The 21,718-nt window shown below is 36.1% G+C and overlaps 1 protein-coding gene across 5 annotated transcripts in view; it reads left to right on the top strand.

Moving 5' to 3' along the window:
• The window catches only part of EML5 (EMAP like 5), a 185,567-nt gene that overhangs the window by 52,543 nt on the left and 111,306 nt on the right, over window positions 1–21,718 (top strand). For 4 of the 5 annotated variants that reach the window (XM_042944024.1, XM_042944023.1, XM_042944026.1 and 1 more), the window contains 3 exons: window positions 8,015–8,152; window positions 12,464–12,720; window positions 13,820–14,032. In XM_042944024.1, coding sequence (XP_042799958.1) covers window positions 8,015–8,152; window positions 12,464–12,720; window positions 13,820–14,032 — 608 coding nt within the window. The remainder of the gene's footprint in view (window positions 1–8,014; window positions 8,153–12,463; window positions 12,721–13,819; window positions 14,033–21,718) is intronic. The other variant, XM_042944025.1, reaches the window with a different exon arrangement.

Here is a 21,718-nt window from a genome sequence, read left to right as displayed (position 1 = left end):
GACTCTGAGATCAAAATAGCATAATAATACTTTACCACTGTTAATTAAGCCATTAACTGCTGTGTGGTACAGCAAGTCAGGATTTTGAGCTTCTGTTCCTGACAAAACTTCAGAACTATTGGTTCAAAACATGATTCAGTTTTTTTTTTGTTGTTTTGTTTGCGAAATACTTGCTAAAGAATAATCTAGTGAGGGGTGCCTGGGTGGCTCAGGTTGCTCAGTTGAGCATCTGACTTTTGGTTTGGTGATTCTCACGACATGGGATCAAGCCATGCCTCCAGCTCCGCACTCAAAGCACAGAGCCTGCTTGGGATATTCTCTCTCTCTCTCTCTCTCTCTGAAAATAAATAAACTTAAAAAAAAACAGTGAATAATTGTAGGCTTTTTGAACAAAAGCTTACATTTTTATAGGCTTTGTAAGTTTGCCACGGCTATTTTTTTCTATCCATGTTTTTCAGCCCCATCTAATGCCACTTTACATTGTATTGGTTTAGTTCTTTTTCACTTACGTCTTTGAAAACATTCTAGCTTGTAGTTGTTCCACACCGACTAGCAACAGAAACTGATTTTTCATTGCTTCAAACTTGGCATTGACTCTTCATATAAATAACTGAGTAGTGTTGTTAACATCTGTTGACTCACCAGAATTCAGGGAAACCACTGAACATTGTTTGTCTTGTTTTTTAGTTAACTGTTGGTGGTTTTTCCAACACCTTCAACTCTTTGAGAAACTCTTCTGACCTAAAAGCTAATAACCTTAAATTTATTTTCTCTGGACACATTTCTTTAGCCACTGCAATTTAAAATAATATAATTAATCCATTACCAAGAAACAGCTTTCCTTGTTTGGCTAACAAGCCACTTAGAAACTTAACTTTTGTTGACATCACATTTTAATTTTTAAATTAGAATTTTTCTAATCATTGCTTTCCTGTGAGTCAAAGATACCGTGATGAGTACTTAGTCCAGTAATGTTAATCTGTATTTGTGTTTTTTTAGAGCAGCTATAGTGTTATTGCATAATACAGTGCTGTACCATCTAAATCAGTAACGATATAATTCATGCCCCACTGTGCCTTAAAAATGCAGCCTGTGAAGTTCACTTTTCTCTTTTTCTTCTTGTTTTGACACAATGGGTATATATGATTAATACACCTAGCACTGAAATTCTGTCAGCTTGTAACTCTGTCACTGCAATTTGTAGTGCATGGAAGGGGCAGTACAAAGTGATATGAATGTCACATACCATCTGCCGTTCCTTTGGCAACAATTCCACTCTGCCTCTGCAGTATGAAAGCAACCATGTAAACAAAAAGTGTGGCTGTGTTTCCATGAAACTTGATTTACAGACACTGAAATTTGAATTTCCTAGAATTCTCTCATATCTCAAAACGTTGTCATTTAAAATTTTTGTCCAACCATTTAAAAAGGTAAAAACCATTCTTACCTTTCCAGACTGTACAAAAACAGACAGTGGTCCCGGTTTGGCCCACAGGCTGTGGTTTGCTGACCCTTGTGGTAGAGCATAAAGTCTTTGGTAAATATAATTGTTATTGAAATACTGAAAGTTTTCCTTTGGAATCAGGAAGAAGACAGTGATGTCGACTTTCACCATTATATTTGTCACCATTATAATCAGCTGTAGACTAGAAATCTTTGTCAGCACAGTAAGGCTATATCTGTGTAATATATTTATATAAAGATACTTGGTTTGGAATGGAAGAAACAAGTGTCATTTGCTGATGTTATGATTATATATGTATAAAATCAAGAAGAAAATGCAGAGAAATTATTGGAATTAAAAAGATAGTTTAACAAATTTCCTAGCTATAAAAAAAATATACAAAATCATTTTTCTTACAAAACATCAACAAATAGAATGTTTAAAAAAAAACTGCTCAGGGGAAGAGAAGGCACACACCAGTCTGGCTGTGGCCCCAGCGGTGGGCTGGGGGCAGACATCAGGTCTGACTGCGGCCCTGCCCACCAACGCAAGTTATTCAAGACAGCACAGGGGAAGTGCCCCGCAGTCCCGCACCAACCCAGGGACTATCCAAAATGACGAAACGGAAGAATTTCCCTCAGAAAAACGTCCAGGAAATAACAACAGCTAACGAACTGATCAAAAATGATTTAAACAATATAACAAAGTGAATTTAGTATAATAGTCATAAAATTAATCACTGGGCTTGAAAACAGTATAAAGGACAGCAGAGAATCTCTTGCTACAGAGATCAAGGGACTAAGGAACAGTCAGGAAGAGCTAAAAAATGTGATCAATGAACTGCAAAATAAAATGGAGACGACTACGGCTCAGATTGAAGAGGCAGAGGAGAGAATAGGTGAACTAGAAGATAAAATTATGGACAAAGAAGAAGCTGAGAAAAAGATAAAAAAATCCAGGAGTATGAGGGGAAAATTAGAGAACTAAGTGATGCACTAAAGAGAAATAATCTACGCATAATTGGCATTCCAGAGGAGGAAGAGAGAGGGAAAGGTGCTGAAGGAGTACTTGAAGAAATAATAGCTGAGAACTTCCCGGATCTGGGGAAGGAAAAAGGCATTGAAATCCAAGAGGCACAGAGAACCTCCTTCAGATGTAACTTGAATCGATCTTCTGCATGACATATCGTAGTGAAACTGGCAAAATACAAGGATAAAGAGAAAATTCTGAAAGCAGCTAGAGATAAACGTGCTCTAACATATAAAGGGAGACCTATAAGACTCGTGACTGATCTCTCTACTGAAACTTGGCAAGCCAGAAAGGAATGGCAGGAGATCTTCAATGTGATGAACAGAAAAACCATGCAGCCCAGAATCCTTTATCCAGCAAGTCTGTCATTTAGAATAGAAGGAGAGATAAAGGTCTTCCCAAACAAACAAAAACTAAAGGAATTCGTCACCACTAAACCAGCCCTACAAGAGATCCTAAGGGGGATCCTGTGAGACAAAGTACCAGAGTCATCGCTACAAGCATGAAACCTACGGACATCACAATGACTCTAAACCCATATCTTTCTGTAATAACACTGAATGTAAATGGACTAAATGTGCCAACCAAAAGACATAGGGTATCAGAATGGATAAAAAAACAAGACCCATCTATTTGCTGTCTACAAGAGACTCATTTTAGACCTGAGGACACTTTCAGATTGAGAGTGAAGAGATAGAGAACTACTTATCATGCCACTGGAAGTCAAAAGAAAGCTGGAGTAGCCATACTTATATCAGACAAACTAGACTTTAAATCAAAGGCTGTAACAAGAGATGAAGAAGGGCATTATATAATAATCACAGGGTCTATCCATCAGGAAGAGCTAACAATTATAAATGTCTATGTGCCGAATACAGGAGCCCCCAAATATATAAAACAATTACAAACATAAGCGACCTTATTGATAAGAATGTGGTAATTGCAGGGGACTTTAACACTCCACTTATAGAAATGGATAGATCATCTAGACACACGGTCAATAAAGAAACAAGGGCCCTGAATGATACATTGGATCAGATGGACTTGACAGATATAGTTAGAACTCTGCATCCCAAAGCAACAGAATATACTTTCTTCTCGAGTGCACATGGAACATTCTCCAAGACAGATCACATACTAGATCACAAAACAGCCCTTCATAAGTAGACAAGAATTGAAATCATACCATGCATACTTTCAGACCACAATGCTATGAAGCTTGAAATCAACCACAGGATAAAGTCTGGAACACCTCCAAAAGCATGGAGGTTAAAGAACACCCTACTAAAGAATGAATGGATCAACCAGGCAATTAGAGAAGAAATTAAAAAAATATATGGAAACAAACGAAAATGAAAATACAACAATCCAGACGCTTTGGGATGCAGCAAAGGCAGTCCTGAGAGGAAAATACATTGCAATCCAGGCCTATCTCAAGAAACAAGAAAAATCCCGAATACAGAATCTAACAGCACACCTAAAGGAAATAGAAGCAGAACAGCAAAGGCAGCCTAAACCCAGCAGAAGAAGAGAAATAATAAAGATGAGAGCAGAAATAAACAATATAGAATCTAAAAAAACTGTAGAGCAGATCAACGAAACCAAGAGTTGGTTTTTTGAAAAAATAAAATTGATAAACCTCTAGCCAGGCTTCTCAAAAAGAAAAGGGAGATGACCCAAATAGATAAAACCATGAATGAAAATGGAATTATTACAACCAATCCCTCAGAGATACAAGCAATTATCAGGGAATACTATGAAAAATTATATGCCAACAAACTGGATAACCTGGAAGAAATGGACAAATTCCTAAACACCCACACGCTTCCAAAACTCAATCAGGAGGAAATAGAAAGCTTCAACAGACCCATAACTAGCGAAGAAATTGAATCAGTCATCAGAAATCTCCCAACAAATAAGAGTCCAGGACCAGATGGCTTCCCAGGGGAGTTCTACCAGACGTTTAAAGCAGAGATAATACCTATCCTTCTCAAGCTATTCCAAAAAATAGAAAGGGAAGGAAAACTTCCAGACTCATTCTATGAAGCCAGTATTACTTTGATTCCTAAACCAGACAGAGACCCAGTAAAAAAAGAGAACTACAGGCCAATATCCCTGATGAATATGGATGCAAAAATTCTCAATAAGATACTAGCAAACCGAATTCAACAGCATATAAAAAGAAATATTCACCATGATCAAGTGGGATTCATTCCTGGGATGCAGGGCTGGTTCAACATTTGCAAATCAATCAATGTGATACATCACATTAATAAAAGAAAAGATAAGAACCATATGATCCTGTCAATCGATGCAGAAAAGGCCTTTGATAAAATTCAGCAACGTTTCTTAGTAAAAACCCTCGAGAAAGTCGGGATAAAGGAACATACCTAAAGATCATAAAAGCCATTGATGAAAAGCCCACAGCTAACATCATCCTCAATGGGGAAAAACTGAGAGCTTTTCCCCTGAGATCAGGAACACGACAGGGATGTCCACTCTCACCGCTGTTGTTTAACATAGTGTTGGAAGTTCTAGCATCAGCAATCAGACAACAAAAGGAAATCAAAGGCATCAAAATTGGCAAAGATGAAGTCAAGCTTTCCCTTTTTGCAGATGACATGATATTATACATGGAAAATCCGATAGACTCCACCAGAAGTCTGCTAGAACGGATACATGAATTTAGCAGAGTTTTAGGATACAAAATCAATGTACAGAAATCAGTTGCATTCTTATACACTAATAATGAAGCAACAGAAAGACAAATAAAGAAACTGATCCCATTCACAATTGCACCAAGAAGCATAAAATACCTAGGAATAAATCTAACCAAAGATGTAAAAGATCTGTATGCTGAAAACTATAGAAAGCTTATGAAGCAAATTGAAGAAGATATAAAGAAATGGAAAAACATTCCGTGCTCATGGATTGGAAGAATAAACATTGTTAAAATGTCAATACTACCCAAAGCTATCTACACATTCAATGCAATGCCAATCAAAATTGCACCAGCATTCTTCTCGAAACTAGAACAAGCAATTCTAAAATTCATATGGAACCACAAAAGGCCCCGAATAGCCAAAGTAATTTTGAAGAAGAAGACCAAAGCAGGAGGCATCACAATCCCAGACTTTAGCCTCTACTACAAAGCTGTCATCATCAAGACAGCATGGTACTGGCACAAAAACAGACACATAGACCAATGGAATAGAATAGAAACCCCAGAACTAGACCCACAAATGTATGGCCAACTAATCTTTGACAAAGCAGGAAAGAACATCCAATGGAAAAAAGACAGTCTCTTTAACAAATGGTGCTGGGAGAAGTGGACAGCAACATGCAGAAGATTGAAACTAGACCACTTTCTCACACCATTCACAAAAATAAACTCAAAATGGATAAAGGACCTGAATGTGAGACAGGAAACCATCAAAACCCTAGAGGAGAAAGCAGGAAAAGACCTCTCTGACCTCAGCCGTAGCAATTTCTTACTTGACACATCCCCAAAGGCAAGGGAATTAAAAGCAAAAGTGAACTACTGGGACCTTATGAAGATAAAAAGCTTCTGCACAGCAAAGGAAACAACCAACAAAACTGAAAGGCAACCAACGGAATGGGAAAAGATATTTGCAAATGACATATCGGACAAAGGGCTAGTATCCAAAATCTATAAAGAGCTCACCAAACTCCACACCCGAAAAACAAATAATCCAGTGAAGAAATGGGCAGAGAACATGAATAGACCCTTCTTTAAAGAAGACATCCGAATGGCCAACAGGCACATGAAAAGATGCTCAACGTCGCTCCTCATCAGGGAAATACAAATCAAAACCACACTCAGATATCACCTCACGCCGGTCAGAGTGGCCAAAATGAACAAATCAGGAGACTATAGGTGCTGGCGAGGATGTGGAGAAACGGGAACCCTCTTGCACTGTTGGTGGGAATGCAAATTGGTGTAGCCACTCTGGAAAACAGTGTGGAGGTTCCTCAAAAAATTTAAAATGGACCTACCCTATGACCCAGCAATAGCACTGCTAGGAATTTACCCAAGGGATACAGGAGTACTGATGCATAGGAGCACTTGTACCCCAGTGTTTATAGCAGCACTCTCAACAATAGCCAAATGATGGAAAGAGCCTAAATGTCCATCAACTGATGAATGGATAAAGAAATTGTGGTGTATATACACAATGGAGTACTACGTGGCAATGAGAAAGCATGAAATATGGCCCTTTGTAGCAACATGGATGGAACTTGAGAGTGTTATGCTAAGTTAAATAAGCCATACAGAGAAAGACAGATACCATATGGTTTCATTCTTATGTGGATCCTGAGAAACTTAACAGAAACCTATGGGGGAGGGGAAGGAAAAAAAAAAAGAGGTTAGAGTGGGAGAGAGCCAAAGCATAAGAGACTCTTAAAAACTGAGAACAAACTGAAGGTTGATGGGGGGTGGGAGGGAGGGGAGGGTGGGTGATGGATATTGAGGAGGGCACCTTTTGGGATGAGCACTGGGTGTTGTATGGAAACCAATTTGACAGTAAACTTCATATATTGGGGAAAAAAAAAAAAAACACACTGCTCTAAAAACACTTAAAAAATCTAGTTTTGCTGATCTTGTCCTAACCTCTTGGGGTAGATTTCTGTTCATTAAATTGTAGCATTTGTTTTTACAATATCTGTATTTAAAGTTCCTCCTAAGTACTATTTCAGCTGAATCCCACAAGTTTTGATATGAAACATTTTATTATAACTTGAAAATATTAACTAATTTTCATTTGTGTTTTTTCTTTGTCCTTTAGGTTATTTAGAAGTATAATTCTTAATTTTTCAAACAGTGGCATTTTCTACTTACCCATTATAGATTTCTAACATTAGAGTCTGGAACAGACTCTGAATTTGCATAGTCTTAAATGTTACTCTTAAGTTTAAAGACTATAGGGACGCCTGGGTGGCTCAGTCGGTTAAGTGGCCGACTTCGGCTGGATCATGATCTCGCGGTTTGTGAGTTCGAGCCCCGTATCGGGCTCTGTGCAGACAGTTTGGAGCCTGGAGCCTGCTTCGGATTCTGTGTCTCCCTCTCTCTCTGCTGCTCCCCTGCTCATGCTCTATTTCTCTCTGTCTCTCAAAAATAAATGTTTAAAAAAATTTTTTAGACTATATATATAGTATATACCATATACTGCTATACCACACGCACGCACCCCTTATATATACCATATGTATGTATGTGTATATGTATATATACATGTGTGGGTGTGTGTATCCCCTTTGATCAGAGTAGAAATCATCTACCTAAAATGAATGATTGGAAAAACTTGATTTCATTACAATTGGAATTCTTATCTTTTAAAATATGAACAGTATTCCTATTTTCATAGATAAGATCTCCTTCTGACAAAGCAAAGTATTAAAATTCTAGATTCATATTACTTTCTTAAAATGAGATGATTATTTTAATCAAAATCATTTCATAGAGTTCATCATTTTTTTAAGCACACAGTGGTTAATTACTCTTTTAATTAAATGTTACAGGATATGGAGTCTAATAGATCATGCACTAATAGCAAGGTGTAATATGGAAGAACCCATTCGTTGTGCAGCTGTAAATGTAGATGGAATCCATCTTGCCCTTGGAATGAAGGATGGCTCATTCACTGTACTTAGAGTAAGGTATGATATTGGACTAGAAATAAAAACAGTAAATTTTTTTAAGTGAGACTATATAATACTCATTGTTTTTACCCATTTCCTTTCCTCCCTCCCTTCTTATTAATATATATACACATACACACATATATATCAGATATTGCTTTTATTGAATATTAAGTATATTAATAAAAATGGCTTTGTCAGAAAGTGGTTAACTCAAAAACCTTGGTTTTAGGGGTTAAGAATGTTTAGTGAATTAATGGCTAAAATTTTGAGCTACAAATTTGGGTTTTGACTTCCATTCCTTGGTAGTATTGATTTTCAGTAATGATCCTCTGCCATTGGTGGGTGGGGGGTAGCCTTGGGGCAGTTAAAAATGGGTGAAATGTTTTTTGTTATTTGTAGCTTTATTCTTTGAAAAAAAAAAATGCCTACTTTTTTTTTTTTTTTTGTTTGCATCATTAGAAAAGTTGAAAGAATTTGTTAAAGCAGTTAACATCCTGTGTTGAATTGTAGTTATGGTGCATTCAACTGAATTCTATATAGCTATTAAAAACTTTGCTGTAGATCCATGTGTGTTCATAAGCATATATACTTACAGAATCCTTCTCCTTAGCCTGGTGAGTGGTAGGACCACCTTTTTAGTTGCCCAGTCCAGAAATCATTAATTCATTTCTCTCTTTTGCCTCCCTTGTATAGTTAATCACAGAGTTCTGGAGAATCTACTTCCTGAGTAGTCTTCAAATTAATCTGCTTCCTCCCATTCTCACCATTGTACTCTTGTATGGGCTTCTGCAATCTCCTAACTGGATTGGTGCAATAGTGTCTCAGCAGGTCTCCTTACCTCCTGTTTTGCTTCTTTCCAGACTTTTTCTTATTCACTCTTCAGTTCACTATTTTTAAACACATTTGTTTGCAGTCCTCCTCTTCCTAAAATACGATAAAAGCTTAGCACTGTCCTTAAGTGGAAGTTCATAATCCTTAACATAGCCAGTAGTGCCCATCTCCAGCCTGTTTCTTTCTACCTCAGTCTCTTTCTTTTAACTGTATAAAACATCTTTTGCTTCTTCTGGTACCTCGTGTTCTCTTGTACTTCTGTTTCTTTTTTCTTTTTCTTTCTTTTTTTTTTTTTTTTTTGTACTTCTCCGTTTCTCTAGACACTGACTCTTTTCTGGGACAGATTTTTACAATGAGATATGGTAAAATTTTTCTCTTGTACTGCTTTTTAAATTGTGATAAAATATGTGTAATATAAAATTTATCATCTTAACCATATTTTAAAATTCAATGGCATTAAGTACATTTACATTGTTTTGCAACCAAGAATTTGAGATGCTTGGAAAATGTCTAAGAGTTCCTCTTGTTTAGCTTGTATGCATTAAAAATAGTGATTATTTTTTGTTAATTGTACATTTATTTCACCTTTCAATTATTTGCAAGTAACTAGGTGAATAAGTTCTTATTTCTAATAAGTCAGTGTTTAAGCAACTGAGTCCAACATTGCTGACAGGATCACTGGAGTGGTGATTATGACTGCTGCATGCCTTTGTAGTTTAACCACAAAACTTTAACTCAATATTTTTTTTTTTACTTTCTATAATTTATTTATTTTTATAATTTACATCCAAGTTAGCACATGGTGCAACAGTGATTTCAGAAGTAGATTCCTTAAGCCCCTTACCCATTTAGCCCATTCCCCCCCACAACCCCTCCAGCAACTCTCATTTTGTTCTCTAAGAGTCTCTTATGTTTTGTCCTCCTCCCTGTTTTTATATTATTTTTGTTTTTTATTATTTTGCTTCCCTTCCCTTATGTTCATCTGTTTTGTATCTTAAAAGTCTTTGTATGAGTGAAGTCATATGTCTTTTTCTAATTTCGCTTAGCATAATACCTTCTAGTTCCATCCACGTAGTTGCAAATGGCAAGATTTCATTCTTTTTGATTGCTGAGTAATACTCCATTGTATATATATACCACATCATCTTTATCCATTCATCCATTGATGGACATTTGAGCTCTTTCCATACTTTGGCTATTGTTGTAACTCAATAGTCTTAATCCTAAATTCACTTGGTCACTGTTTCTTCTTGGTTTGTGGTATATATTCTCTATACCATAAAGCAAAATTCATAAGTGTAGCTATACTAACGTACCCTCATATAATGACTGGAGGAATATTGAATAGATTTGAATCTAATGCACTGGTTATTATTACTATTTTTTTTTTCAGTAGGCTCCAGGCCCAGCATGGAGCCCAATGTGGGGCTTGAACTCACGACCCTGAGATCAAAACCTGAGCTGAGATCAAGAGTTGGATGCGTTTAACCAACTGAGCCATCCAAGGTTCCCCCTAATACACTGATCCTTTTTTATTTAAAAAAAAATTTTTTTTATTAAAGAACGAACACCTGCATGAGAGCATGTGCACAAGAGTGCATGGGCGAATGGGGGGGAGGGGTAGAGGGGAAGAGAGAGAATCTTAAGCAGGCTCTATGCCCAGCATGGAGCCCCATGCAAGGTTTGATCCCATGACCCTGGGATCATGACCTGAGCTGAAATCAAGAGTCGAATGCTCAACCAACTGAGCCATGCAGGCACCCCCACACTGATTCTTAAATTGAGGTACAAGGTGATGTGCCAGCACAAAGTTACATAACTTCTAGAGCATCTCTTCCTTGTGATAAAAACTGTTACCAATTTTATATTAAAATAAACATTAATATCGTGGAATTAAATGAAAAAAGTGCAAATATTTTTAAAATTAGAAGATACATACATGTAAAACTTTGACTTATGGTGGGCTGCATGGTGTGATGCACAGCAGACTCCTCAGAGGCACTCATTCATTCTCATGAATAGTTAGGAAGACTTTAGAGGAAGAGCTTGATAAGCATAGTTAACAAATTTCCTGGGGGATAGAATAAAGTTTCTTGCGGGGTATGGAATAGGCTTTGGTTGTAAAAACATTGTCATTTTAGATTCTACAGTGGCTAGCCATTTGTCTCTTTCTGACCATGTCACTACCACATTATGTCAACTTTAAAAGGATTAAGATAGGGGTTGCCTGGGTAGTTCAGTCGGTTAAGTGTACAACTCTTGATTTCGGCTCAGGTCACCATCTCATGGTTTGTGGGATCGAGTCCTTGGTCTGGCTCTCCACTGACAGCACAGAGTCTGCTTGGGATTCTCTCTCTCTCTCTTTCTCTCTTTCTCTCTTTCTCTCTTTCTCTCTTTCTGTCTCTCCCCTGCTCATGCTGGCACACTCTCTTTTCTCTTTCTCACAAAATAAATAAAATAAACTTCAAAAAAGAAAAAAGCTTTTGCTAACACTACCCTGTCTCTAAGGCCAGGAAATGTCAGTCTTCATCTAGGTTGATACTCAGCAGTATTTGGCCCCCTTAACCACCCCCTCCTTTTCAAAACATCCTCTTCCCAGACTTTGAATGTTAATTCTCTTTCCCTTTTCAGCCTACTTCTGCTTCCATTTTCTTTATAGGCTCATTATCTTCTGCCTACCAGTAGGTATTGGAGGACATCAAAGTTCATGCCTAGGCTTGTTGTTCTTCTTACTGTGTTTTCTCCCTTAGATAGTCTTATCCTGCCTCCAGTTTCAGTTTCCAGCCGTAGCCTGATGGTTCCAAATACGTTCCAAGGTCTCACTCTCATCTCTCCTCTGAACTCCAGCTGTGTATTTCCAGTTGTTTATTTAACATCACTTGGATGTCTCAGAGGCATCTGCAATACAGCGTGTCCCAAACTAAAACTCAGTTATAAGGCATCATTGAAAAAATTGTTTAACTTTACTGGTTGAAATGGTCGTTAATTGGGAAGAATTTGTATTGTATTAAAAAAGCTCGAAGAGGTTAAAATAAAAACCTTTTTTATTTTTTATAAATAAAGACATTTGAATGTATATCTTTATATAGGCACTATATAAAGATATACATTCAAATGTCTTACTGAATACAAATCAGTTCCTCTTTTCCTTATTTCTTGAATGTAATTTTGCACATTTGTCTGATTATAAAAATTTATTTGAAAATCAGTGTTTGTAATTAAGCATTTTTCATAAACTCAGTATTTCCAAGGAACTTCATCATAAAAGTAATTAAAAAACTAAAATTCAGCATTTTCTTCTACTTCCAGCATATTTGGTCCTCTTATATTTCTGTTCAACAAAATAATTGTTCCTGAATTAATATTTGTATCATTTATATTTGTTTTATAATTTATAAATACTTGATATAGCCTCATAGTCATTTTAGACACATTTGAAAACTGAACTAATTCTCAAATGACTTGTTTTCATGTGGTCTCATTTTTTCTTTACAGAGATATGACCGAAGTTGTACATATTAAAGACAGGAAGGAGGCAATTCATGAGTTAAAATATTCCCCAGATGGAACTTACCTTGCTGTTGGATGCAATGACAGCTCAGTTGATATCTATGGCGTTGCGCAACGTTATAAAAAGTTTGGGGAATGTGTTGGGTCGCTTAGTTTCATCACTCATCTTGACTGGTCCTCAGATAGTAGATATTTACAGACAAATGATGGAAATGGTAAAAGACTTTTTTATAGGATGCCAGGTAAAAGTTTCTAAGTTTCTAGTAAATTAATATTATTATTTATGGATTTTTAGTACCTGTAAAATATTTTAGAATTTGACGAGAAATAGAGTATAAAATACATTTGATTACAGGAAATTAAAGAAGATCTGAGCTCATGTTTCAGGCATTATGATCTTTTCCATCAGGCTGCCCTATTGAAATCTTTTTGGTTCTTCATTAAAACTTCTTTGCTTGGAGTATCTAAAACCTACTTGATGTTGAATTCCATGCTATGTGAGGAGTATTTGGTAAAGTCCTACTCTGTGTTAGAAAGTCAAAGTGCCATTTTTATGGGTGGAACTAATTAAATATAATTGCTAACAATGCCTGACCATAAATTGTTTGGGTTTTTTTTTGTGGCTACCTCAAATAAATTTTGTAAATATCCATTCTATAGCTAAAACCCTAAATTTGAGAGAGTTGCCACCAAAGATTTGTAAAAGAATTAGAGCAACCATCAAAATGTTATCTCTCAGTACCTCAGTTAGTTGGATGCTTAATGAATTAGTCACTAGTTTCCAACAACTTATTTAATAAAACTAGCTGCATAATTAAATTAATGCCTCTCCCTAAAAGTTTTTTATTACCAATGTGTGTGTAATTAGGACCGAATCCTAACGCCCTGATCCCTAATGTAAATGTATTACTCCCTGGCCATCCTTCCTTCATGGTCCTTCAGTTTTCTTTTTTTCTCTCAACCATGTATATTCTTAGGTTTCTCATTTAAAAGCTGATTTGCCACTTTCTTACAGCTTTTACTTGTTCTTCTGACTTACAGTGTTGTGACTAATCTGGTATGATTTTAGTAGGATTAATGTTTATTCTCCACTTGAGCGAACCTGCTAAGCTACATCAGAATCAAATCTGTGTGTCTCTAATTTCGGTAGTGGCGTTTTAAATAATTTCCTTTCATTTAGTTTTCTTCTCTCCTTACCGTATTCACCTACCTATTCATGCTACTCTCCTTTAACTGTAGTGCGAAGAAATTTTGGAGTTTACCATGTTATCAGTATAATTTATGCTTGAGAAAAAATAAAATGAAATAACTTCTTAAATTAAGACTATTATTTATTTTTAGGAGGAAAAGAAGTGACAAACAAAGAAGAAATAAAAGGTGTTCATTGGGCTTCATGGACATGTGTTTCAGGCCTTGAAGTAAATGGAATTTGGCCCAAGTATTCAGATATCAATGATATAAATTCAGTAGATGGAAATTATATTGGCCAAGTTTTAGTTACAGCTGATGACTATGGAATTATAAAATTATTCCGATATCCTTGTTTAAGAAAAGGTATTTTTTCTTTCAAAATACTATTAAGTAGCTCGTCTGTTATAAAAGACTTATAGGAGCACCTGGGTGGCTTAGTCAGTTAAGCATATGACTCAGTTCGTCTCAGGTCATGATTCACGGTCCTGTGAGTTCGAGCTTTGTGTCAGGGTCTGCGCTGACAGTGAGGAAGCTGCTTGGGGTTCTCTCTCCCTCACTCACACTGTCTGTCTGTCTCTCTCAAAACAAATAAATTAATTAGAAAAATTGTTTTAAGTAAAAGACTTTTAAGTTCTTGTAGAAAATTAGTTGAGATAAAAGGGTTTATATTTTTTTAAATATGTATACTAATTAATTGGTGAAGGGTTGCATGAAAATGAACAGAATTAGCTACATTTATTTTGCCAATTTAAAAATTGTTTGTTACCGTTATTTTGGACATGAAATTTTTATTAGAAGATTATTTTTGAATTCACATATTAAGAATTTACTAATACTTTAGCTCTTCTTAAAGAATCATTTTCTCTCCACTCCCAGAATTATTTGATAGAGTCAGGCTATACAATGATAGACACACTTTTCTTATTTCTGATTATCTTTAATCATTTAACTTGTTAAACATGTATCTTTTAGAAGACATTTTTTCTCATGGCTTTTTCTCAAGAATCTCTCAGGTCATAATTTGGAACCTGTTGGTTTCTTGGTTGGTTTTCATGTACAGGTGTGTTTTTGTTTAAATCCTTAACATATATTGTTTTGGCATTTATATACTTTGTGTAAACAGTCAGGGTAAGATAAATAAGAGGTCTTATCATTGTTTATTTTCTACACATTTTATGTATCACCTTTTTTTCTTGGATCTCTACTTAAATGATGATATTAAACATTCTGTTCATAGACTTGGGGATAATTAAGTGAAATACTGTGTATTACTGTGTGGAACAAAGCATGGGACAAATAAATATTTGAGTTAGCTTATAACAAGTCCATAAGTACTAAAATAATTATATGAATAAACAATTAGTATCAGGAAATTAGTTTCCTGGAAACCAAAAATAAAATAAAACAGGACACAAAATAATTTTCATCATAAGTATTTTAAGCCTTTTTTTAACCCTTTTAATTTGAGTGTAGTTGATATACATGTTTTGTTTTTTTAAGTGAACTTGTCTCATCGTGGGGCTCAGATTCATGACCCCAAGATCTAGAATCGTGTGATCAACTGAGCCAGATGTTTTTTTAAAAAGTGTTTTTCACTATTCAGGGAAAGCAGAGTTTTTTTTCTGAGATTTAATTTTCAAAGAATTCTCTCATATAGCATGGAGCTTTAGATTAGGTGCAGTGAGTATATTCCTAGGGCATTAATATCTGTAGCAAATGTAGTAATTATTTTTACCTGGTCATTGGTAAAAGCTTTTAGATACATGTTAAAATGCAGTTCAGTAAAAAGTGAACAGCTGAATAGTTGTGTTTAAGTAGGTAGTTCAGATATGTCATTTGCAAAGGAATGGGAGAAGATATTTGCAAATAACATATCGGATAAAGTGTTACTATCCAAAATCTATGAAGAACTTATGAAACGCTACACCCCCAAAATAAATAATCCTGTTAAGAAGTAAGCAGAAGACATGAACATTTTTCCAAAGAAGACATCCAGATGGCTAACAGACACATGAAAAGATGGTCACCATCAGTCATCATCAAGGAAATACAAATCAAAGCACAATGAGCTACTACCTCACACCTGTCAGAATGGCTAAAATTAACAATTCAGGCAATAACAGAGGTTGGTGAGAAATGTGGGAATGCAAACTGGTGTAGCCACTCTGGAAAACTATATGGAGGTTCTTCAAAGGTTAAAACAGAACTACCCTACGTCCCAGCAATTGCACTACTAAGTATTTATCCAAAGGAATCAAAAATACAGATTCAAAGGGGCATATGCACCCCAATGTTTATAATAGCATTATCAACAATAGCCGAACTATAGAAAGAGCCCAAAAGTCCATTGACGGTTGAATGGATACAGAAAATGTGGGAATATATATACAGTGGAATATTACTCAGCCATCAAAAAGAATGAAATCTTGCCATTTGCAATGACGTAGATGGAACTAGAGTTTATTAAGCTCAGTAACATAAGTCAGTCAGAGAAAGACAAATACTATATGATTTCACTTGTATGTGGAATTTAAGAAATAAAACAGATGAATATATGGGAAGGATAAAAAATATAGAGAAGGAACCCATAAGAGACTCTTAATTATGGAGAAGAAACAGGTTTGATGAAGGGAGGTAGGAATGGGGGGTGGGCCAAATGAGTGATGGCTATTAAGGAGGGCACTTGTGATGAGCACAGGTGTTATATGTAAGTGATGAATCACTAAATTCTACACCTGAAACCAATTTTACCATATATGTTAATTAACTAGAATTCGATTAAAAACTTGAAAAAAAAAAATAGGTAGTTTATGTTGAACTTAAGGGCCCAATTTTCCTAGAATTCTATGCTAGCATTTCTGTTGTGCCTTTACACTAAAATGGTAAATTCCAGATCTTGCCACCTCTGGGGTGTTGTCGATTCCTACTTGCAGGATTTCAACTTCCTAGCTGAAACTGCATCATCTGTAAGTAATGCTAAGTGTGTTAATAAAGCCTAGCTAAATCTCTAGTAATTAAAGTATCCTGTTTCTGGATCCTACCACGTAGCCAGGACATGAGAGTCAGTGGCGCAAAAGATTTTATTATGGGGGCGCCTGGGTGGCTCAGTCGGTTAGGGGTCCGACTTCGGCTCAGGTCATGATCTCGTGGTCTGTGAATTTGAGCTCCGCGTCGGACTCTGTGCTGACCGCTCAGAGCCTGGAACCTGTTTCAGATTCTGTGTCTCCCTCTCTCTCTGACCCTCCCCCATTCATGCTCTGTCTCTCTCTGTCTCAAAAATAAATAAACGTTAAAAAAAATTTTTTTTTAAAAGATTTTATTATGACTCAAGATGAAACTTGCTTAGTTAGAAGGTGTGTGAATTCAGTAAGATTAATCATGATGGTCTTAATCTTAGACATTGATTCTGCACACTGTTTCGTGTACTGACCCTATGCAAAAACAAAAATAATTTTCTGAGCTTTCTTAGTCAAGTGAATTGGATTTATTGACAGTTTTTATCTTTTGTAACAGGGAAGGATATTTCTGTTGCACAGTTATTTCATTTTTAAATATATAGTATAGTATTCTGAATTTTGGGAATATTTTACTGAAGTCTTAGAAAAATTAGTCTTATTTAGTCACTGCTTCAAGAATATAAATTGTTTTCCTTATTTTTCTTTTTGTGATATTTTTATTAGAAGTTTATTTTATGGTAAAGGTTTTTATTTCTAGGCACTTGTGAGTTAGCTTGAGACTGGGTAAGTAATTGGGGGAACAGAAGATAGGATATAACTGCTGCATCTTTTTAAAAATATATATATTATTTTTAGAGGAAGACAAAGAGTGTGATTTGGGGAGAGGGGCAGAGGGAAAGAGAGAGAATCCCAAACAGGCTCCATGCTCAGTGCTGAGCCCAACTTGGGGCTGGATCCCATGACCCTGGGATCATGACTTGAGCTGAAATCAAGAATCTGATGCTCAACTGACTGAGCCACCCAGGTGCCACATAACTACTGCATCTTTAATGAATTAGTAGAAATATTTTAAGATTCTGTGTTTATTGAATTTATATACTTACATAAAGTTAGTATTACTAGAAAAATTCTCTTTTAGACTAGTTATGAAGTTTTACATTCTTTTTTTTTAATGTTTATTTTTGAGAGAACGCAGGTAAGGGTGGGGCAGAGAGAGGGGACAGAACATCTGACTCTTGATTTTGGCTCAGGTCATGATTGTTGTGGAATCAAGCCCCGTGTTGGGCTCCACACTGAACATAGAGCCTGCTTAAGATTCTCTCTCCCTCCCCCTCTTCCCTGCTTGTGTTTGTTCTCTCTCAAAAAAAAGAAGGGGGGGAGGGTAGGTGATGGGCATTGAAGAGGGCATCTTTTGGGATGAGCACTGGGTATTGTATGGAAACCAACTTGACAATAAATTTCATATATTAAAAAAAAGATACATTTCATGCATTTATTCTTCTGTGGTGGACATTTGAGTAATTTCCAGTTTTTGCTATTATATGCAAGTTTCTCAAAGATGTATACTTAGGAGTGAAATTGCCGGGTCATAGAGAATTTATAAGAAAATGCCAAATTGTTTTCCAAAGTGGTTATACCATTTTTAAAACCCTGTTGATCCACATCCTTTTCAACACTTGGCATTGCTACACTTTTTAATTTGTATAAGTCTAATTAGTTTAAATGGTGTCTCACTGTGGTCTTAATTTTCATTTATCTAGTGAGATGGATCATTTCCCCATTGTTTTTGGTTTTCTGCATTTCCTTTTCTGTCAAACATGGGCTTAATATCTTTTGCCTATTTTTCTATGGAGTTGTTTTTTTTATTAAGTTATTTTATACTCTAAATACAAATGATTTGTAATTTTTCTGGGTTGCAAATGTGTTTTTCCAGTTTTTTACTTACTTTTATAACAATTACAATAATTACTATTATTGTGCCTTTTGTTGACCAGTTCTTAATTGCAACGTAGTCAAATCTGTCTCTTTTTTTTTTGATGAATAGTTCTGTTTTGTGTATTAAAATAATATTATACTAGGATCAGATAGATAGTGTCATATTTTATAAAAAAAGTGTTAAGGTCATTAAAACATAGTTAAATAGGAAAATATCTTTTGTCATATTGCTACCATTTATTGAAGGGATTAGCTCATATTGATTTTATACTAAAATATACTTTAAAACAACTAGAAAAGAAATGGGATCACCAAAAAAATTTTTCAGTATATTGCTTTAGCCTCATCAAGAATTGTCTTCCCCTTCTCCTTTAAATCAGGAAGTTCCTATGACCATTCTATCTTGTTCCCATAAATCTTTTCTCTGAGGGGCGCCTGGGTGGCTCAGTCGGTTGGACGTCCAACTTCAGCTCAGGTCACGATCTCGTAGTCTGTGAGTTCGAGCCCCGCGTCGGGCTCTGTGCTGACAGCTCAGAGCCTGGAGCCTGTTTCGGATTCTGTGTCTCCCTCTCTCTCTGACCTTCCCCCGTTCATGCTCTGTCTCTGTCTCAAAAATGAATAAATGTTAAAAAAAAAAAAAAAATTAAAAAAAAAAATCTTTTCTCTGAAACATTCTAATTGATGACATACTATTTAGGCCTTACCTATTCTTCTGTCATTTCTTGTCTTAGGCCAGGGTTTTCATAGTGATGGAACTTTGAGAGTTTATAATCTAACTTCTATTAGAATGGAAATGGAGTCCAAGAGAGGTTACGTGATGTGCTCAAGCTCCTGTGCTATTAAGTAGTCAAGCAGACTCTTTAGCAAGCTGTAGTCTTTTTTCAATTTCTAATATTCTTTACATCACGTTTTGTCCCCTTTTGTAAGGGTTGGAGTCATGTTCATGCCCTCTGATTTCCTTCAATATTCTTCCCTCTTCTATAACCTAGTATTCTAACTCAAGTGTACAGACATAGTAAAGGGAAATGTGATCTTTGTTTTTCTTTCTTTTTTTCAAATAGTTAATGAATATTTCTTGTGTTCCAGGCACTAGGGGGATATAAACAAGATGCTATCCCTGTCCTCAGAGAGCTTATAGTTTATTAGAGGGATTAGCAAGTAAATAGATTATTACATTTCAGTGTTGTAAGTATAATTACACAGGGTAATCACAGGGAATTCTGGAAACATGTAGGATGATACTGTTGGTTTTAGTGAGTCAGAGTCACTTTGTGAAAGGTGGGACATTGAGGTTCACTTTTAAGATACCTGTTTCTCATAGTTAAATAAGCAGTGTTGATTATTAAATAGTTATTAATACTGTCCATTTAATTATAAATAACTAGCTTCCCTTAGACTTATTCTATAACTTGTTTGTTAAGCTGCCATGGTTCTTTCTTCCAGAGAGATTGATCTTTGAGTAGTTGTAGAATACAATTTGGAAGGGACTCAGAGGATTATCTATAACTTAGAGAGTTATTTACAACTCTCTTGGGGCTATTGCCCATTGCAGTTAATTAGAATACATGCTCATATAACTTCCTCATATGCCTAAATATGACAATATTAGTACATCTTAAAAACTCGGAATTTTGGGGGCGCCTGGGTGGCTCAGCCGGTTAAGTGGCTGACTTCGGCTCAGGTCATGATCTCGCGGTCCGTGAGTTCGAGCCCCGCGTCGGGCTCTGTGCTGACAGCTCAGAGCCTGGAGCCTGTTTCAGATTCTGTGTCTCCCTCTCTCTGACCCTCCCCCATTCATGCTTTGTCTCTCTCTGTCTCAAAAATAAATAAATGTTTAAAAAAAATTAAAAAAAAAAAAAAAGCTAAGAACTTTGTTTGCTGGAATCTCTGGCTTTACTTTCTCTTTTAATATATATATTTTTTCTTTTCGAGACAGAGTGAGCAGAGAAGAGGCAAAGAGAGAGGGGGAGAAAGAAAGAATCCCAAGCAGGCTCCGTGCTGTCAATACAGAGCCTGACACAGGGCTTGATCTCATGAACCATGAGATCATGATGTGAACTGAGATCAAGAGTCAAACACTTAATGACTGAGCCACCCAGACACCCTTCTGGCTTTACTTTTTAAGACTCTGGTGGCTAAGAGTACTTAAAGGACCCCATCAAAGAAAGTAATAGCCAAAGTCCTCTCAATGATTAAATTATGCATTCTCATATGAGAGAGATGGGACTAAATCTTACCGTATTGGACTTTCCTGGGTGAACTGTGGCAGGTTACCTATCTAGAAAGTTACTGACTTGTATTATTGCTACATAAAAAAAATTGGTTCCTAAAATTTAACAGCATTGCTATTAAGCAGCAGTAAATTGTAATTTTAGATGAGTCTTGGTCAAATCTTCTATGCTTTCATTAAGATGCTATCCCTAAATTCATAGCCAAGGTAAAAGTTCATCTCCAGATTTTAATTGATGGAGCTTTGCCATCCTGACATATAGGCCTTCTATAACTTAATTTAAAAATTTTAAAACATTGGGGCACCTGGTAGCTCAGTTGGTTAAGCTTCCAACTCTTGATTTCGGGTCAGGTCATGAACTCATGTTGTGGGATCTAGCCCTGCAGCCCTGCATCAAGCTTTCCACTGAGCTTGGAGCCTGATTGGGAAATTCATTCTCTCTCTCTCTCTCTCTCTCTCTCTCTCTCTCTCTCTCTCTGTCTCACACACGCACACTTGTGCATACTCTCTCAAAAAAAAATTTTTTTAAACATTGTCAAAATGAAGCCAAACATTATTGTGTCCAATGTACTCTAATAGGGATGTGTATATTTTGCCAAATATTAGGTTTAAGCAGGATGTAGAGAATGTTTTTTGAACTTAGAAACACAAAAGCGGTTCTTATAATCACACACATTATTTTTAAAAAATCGCCTACAGGGGCTTCTGCACAGCTTAGTAAGTGTCTGTCTGGTGATCTTGGCTCAGGTCATGATCTCTCAGTTCATGAGTTCGAGACCTGTGTCAGACTCTGCGCTGGCAGGATGGAACCTGGTTGGGATTCTGCCTCTCCTTCTCTCTCCCCCTCCACTACTCATGCATGTGCTCTCTCAAAATAAATAAACTTAAAAATAATAAAAATTAACCACAAAGTTAGACAGTTCCTTT

The sequence above is a fragment of the Panthera leo genome, chromosome B3 (genome assembly GCF_018350215.1).
Source record: "Panthera leo isolate Ple1 chromosome B3, P.leo_Ple1_pat1.1, whole genome shotgun sequence".
Taxonomy (NCBI): Eukaryota; Metazoa; Chordata; class Mammalia; order Carnivora; family Felidae; genus Panthera; species Panthera leo.
The sequence above is the reverse complement of the archived record's forward strand: the minus strand, read 5'-3'. Positions and strand labels throughout refer to the sequence as shown.